The 4,501-nt window shown below is 32.5% G+C and overlaps 1 protein-coding gene across 1 annotated transcript; it reads right to left on the bottom strand.

Moving 5' to 3' along the window:
- Nucleotides 1-1,261: 1,261 nt before the first annotated feature.
- LOC132169275 (ankyrin repeat-containing protein NPR4-like) lies at nucleotides 1,262-4,064 on the bottom strand. Its single transcript, XM_059580335.1, has 4 exons — nucleotides 3,590-4,064; nucleotides 2,828-2,953; nucleotides 1,845-2,299; nucleotides 1,262-1,750 (listed from the first exon to the last, which is right to left on the bottom strand). Exons 1-4 carry the CDS (start codon nucleotides 4,062-4,064, stop codon nucleotides 1,262-1,264), a joined length of 1,545 nt encoding a protein of 514 aa, XP_059436318.1.
- Nucleotides 4,065-4,501: the final 437 nt, after the last annotated feature.

The raw sequence follows: 4,501 nt of genomic DNA, 5'->3' as shown, positions 1-4,501 counted from the left end.
AGAGAAAAGGATCTATATATTGAGTATGATTGAGAGAGAGATTATCGTTGACAAAACGAATGGGCACAAATAATTGTGGAAAAAAGCAGTGAACAGAAATAAATGTGTTTTCATTTAGTGTCAAATGAATCAAAGCCCAGCTAGCATTGAAAGAAGAAGCCAGCAGCTTGAGGCCTACTACTCCAATAGTTAAACATGGAGAGAGATATGTCTACGTGAAACGTGGAAGAAGAAAAGAAAACAACAAAGAAGGAAAAAATACGACTATTTGTTGAAGCCCGGATTAAACCAGCTGCGTGCAAAGCCAAAGGGAATAATTGCTTTTGGCAATATGAAACAAGTCAGCAAGTGAAAGATAGCAGCCCGTGAATACCGGAGAGAGAAGAAGAAAAGTAACAAAAGTCAACAAAAGACGAGAGAAGAAAAATGCCATAAAGAGGGGATCCGATTTCATCTCACAATGTCGGTGAAAGACAATATTCTCACATACTCCTATACTCCTGAAACTAATTATTTGGTCAAAATTCAATAATAATTAATCACAAAATCAATGATAATTTTAGAAATTACATTATTCTTGAAGTGATATAAGGATACAAGAGATTCATTCATATTTTTATGTCTTTAATATTATGTCGATTCACTATTTGCGTTAGATTATTTTTTTTTTTCATTATTTTTTCTTAAATTGAGAAAATTTAATAACCTAATGACAAATGGAAAAACAACTAAAAAAAAAAAAAATCTAACTTGAGACAGTCCATGAGGGAGACTCACCGCCTTGAGTGAAACGTATGTTAACAAACAGGTATATATAGTGCATGTTGAATCAATGAAGGAAAATACAATGCCAAATATAATGCCAAATACAATGCCAAAAAAAAAGTAAAAAAAAATACAATGCCAAATATATGTATATATACATATATCACACAAACCAAAGGAAAAGTCTTAAATCTATGAAAATAATCAAATGAGAATCAATTCAGAGTCTTGATTTGCTCTCTTCTTTGCCCTGCTTTCCTTGCTTGAAATCTCTTGATCACCTGGGACAACTTTTGTTCCTTTTTGTTTGACTTGCATTCAGCATTTTCTATTGATCAAGCATCTTCCATTAGAAAAGTCTATGTTTACGTAAATGTGCCCGAAAAAGAAATGTAACCCAATATGTTGACTTGATTGTATCAACCCAAAGTCGAAAATGTGCTTGGACAAAAAGAATTATTGGGATAGTAGCCAAACCGGTTATAGCCACGGGAGCCTAAGGTGTTTTGCTGTAATATACCAAAAAGCAAGTTGCACTAAAGGCTGATACCATGCCTGTTATAGAGATGAAGAGTGCAGCAAGTCCACCCAGCAACCTTACAGGTATTGTCTTGAGAAAATCCTCATCTCTGTAACGTGATGTGGTAATTGACAAGAAAACTAATATCGAAGTTGAAGAGAAAACTAATGCTATCGTATCTGATATGAAGAATACTGTAAACCAATCATTATGCAAAAGAAGAGGTTTTCCTGTGTCATGTTTCTTTGTTTCATGATTGTTGTCACCTGGTACAGTGAAGAGTGCTGCGAAAACCACAGTAGCAATCAATGTTGCCACAAGTATGCAATTGTTTGCTGTTTTCTTCATCCACTTTTCACCTTCTTCATGCAAATTTTGATGTTTCTTTTTAAATATATCCCTAGGTATTTCACCCTCTATATTCTTCATGTTCACATATGAAGGCGGCATAATGTTTTCTGTCTCCTACAGTAACCAAGGTATAACGGAACAAGTGAAAATACAAAAAATAAAAAAATAAAAAAAAATAAAAAAATTGTTGAATAATTTTAACACTCACCTGAAACCACAAAAACTCTTTTTCAATTTGAAGAGCTTCTGTTAATATGGTATTTAATCGATCTGACGGAGCCAATTTTCCAGCAATGTGCAACATGTTATCACCTTGGGCAATGTCCAGCTTCTTGCTACAACATTTGGCAACATAGGTTGTAATCTTTTCCTTCATGGCACCTATCTCATATATTAGATTAAACACACTCTTTTGCCGATGCATTATAGCATTGTGAAATAAACTGATCCCATGCTCTTCATCTACTAATTGCCACAAGAGATCCGGATAAGAGCGTATAATTATAATTAGAAATTCAACATTTCCGACTTTTGCAGCTTCAACAAGTAAAGTCATTTGATCATGAATCTGTAGTTCTTGTGAGGAAGGTTTCCAGAGCTCTTCAACTAACTGATGGGCATATGTTCGCATCAAAGCTTTGTTATAGATGATCCATTTGTCACCTAAACATGCCGGAATCAAACCAATTTTATAGATCCATTTGTGACCTAAGATTAGAAAGAAAAAATATATATATATTTCAGAGATCGTTTGGTATAAAGAAATATTGATTCAACTGAAAGTTTTTATAAAAGAAGAAAGCAAAGTTCATGTAATGCATTAAATGCTACATTTTTATTTTACAATATCAGGTGTATAACATTACTTCTTTTTTTCTTTTTCCATTAATGCATGTAACTTGGAAGAAACATTGACAATGAAATAGTAGTTTGAGGAAAGTATGTCTACTTTTCCCAAATTGTTATGATAATATGACATGAGTGGTGATTTAGTTACAACTAGTAATTTCCAATATATTTTAATTTGAAAAGTTATGAATTAACTATTATATTATAAGAGTATAATTTTTTTTTTTTGATAAGAGTATAATTATAATTAACTATATACGTATCATGCAATTAAAGCATTTTAATTTGAGTTGGAGACAAACTAACAGGAATTTAAGCGTTTTTTCCATAATGAGATCTGACTTTCGCTGCCAATTGCTAATGGATTTCTGGCCAACTCTTCCAAAGCTCTTCTTCGCCCACAAGCAGCACCGCCAGCGTCAGCAGTTGCTAAGTGCGTATCATTTTTCAGAATTATTAAAGCTATATCTGTCCAAAAAAAATAAAAGAAAAGAAAAAATCTTATAATTGCGAAGAGGAATTAATTGGTTCGAAAATCCATATGGTTGCTAATTTTGCAATAGAAGTGTATAAAAATCATTCCGATAGGAAAATTCAAAGAGCTCTTTATTTTTGGTTTTACTCTAAAATTTTAACATTAACTCACAAAAAAAATTCATCTAAAAACTCTGAACTCAATGTTAAATTTAACATTTGTCCGATTATCTCTTCAAATATGAAGAGGCAAAAAGTGAAAATTATTTAATTTTTTAATAATATTTCTTCGTCTCTCTCCAAAAGTGAAAGGCAAAATGTAAATAGGCAAAAATAAAAATAAAAATAAAAATTAATATTTTAAAGAGGCAAATTTTGTAATTTGAGAGTTAATTGGTTTTACCAATAAAAAATAATATTTAGTTAATGAAAAGAAATATTTAAAGATCAAAATTAAAGATGATCTAGAATTTGATATTTACCTTAATGGTGTTTAAAAGTGGATAGCTAAATCAATAAAAGTAAACTTTTTTGGTTAAATTTAGAGGAATTTTGAAGAGCTAAATGCGTACACTAAGACATGAAACAAAGATAATCCAACACAATTAATTAGTAAAACATAGGACATACCGTAAAAACCAGCGGAAACAATATCAAGAAGAAGATGAATGCGTTGACGAGTAGTCAATTGTGAAAAAGGAGTCACAGACAATAGATAATCAACCATATTTCTATCTCTTTCAAAAGCTGCAACGTGAAGTGGTGTGCTTTCATCACCATCATCATCTGCTACAATGGGATGATCAAGTGGTGTTCTTTCATTGCCATCATGGATCAATGGCAATTCTCTGTTCTTCTTAACCATCTCCTGAGCGATTCTCACAACTCCTGTTTTAGCAGCAACGTGAAGGGCCGTAAGCCCATCTATGGTTTTCAATTCCAAGTCCTTGGGTGTCATCAATTTCAACACTTCTTTCACAAAATTGGCTCTTTTTGCTGCCGCTGCACAGTGAAGTACTGTCGCTTGCTCTATCGTTATGGGACGATTAACGTAGTCAGGGTATTTCTCAAGAAAAGCCTTAGCATCCCGCCAATTACCTTTCATGGCAGCTTGAAGGAGGGGAGCGCAGAAGGCACGATAACGATATTCGTCTAATCTTCTCCTTCCTAAGTTTTTTTTTTTTTAAAAAAAAAAAAAAGAAAAAAGAAAAAAAAAAAGACTTATTAATTGCAACATTTGCTAATAAATCATGCCATGGATGCTAATTATCTTCCAACGTTAAAGTGAAATTTTCTCTTCTTCATCTTCTTGTGTGTATGCATGCGTACGTGTTTGTAATTCTTGTTTTTTTATTATTAAACTTTGGGTTCTTTCTTGGCCTACAGAAGCTGCTAATTAAGGCTCCGTTTACTTCGACGTAAAATGATTTCCAGAAAATATTTTCTGCATTTTACGGTGTTTACTACGACGTAAAATGGTGGTCAAACCGAAATCATTTTTGGTTTGACCAAAAAACTTTTACATTTCTATTGAAAATGGTT

Source organism: Corylus avellana, chromosome ca2 (assembly GCF_901000735.1).
Source record: "Corylus avellana chromosome ca2, CavTom2PMs-1.0".
Classification (NCBI taxonomy): Eukaryota; Viridiplantae; Streptophyta; class Magnoliopsida; order Fagales; family Betulaceae; genus Corylus; species Corylus avellana.
This window is presented reverse-complemented; position numbering and strand designations above follow the sequence as displayed.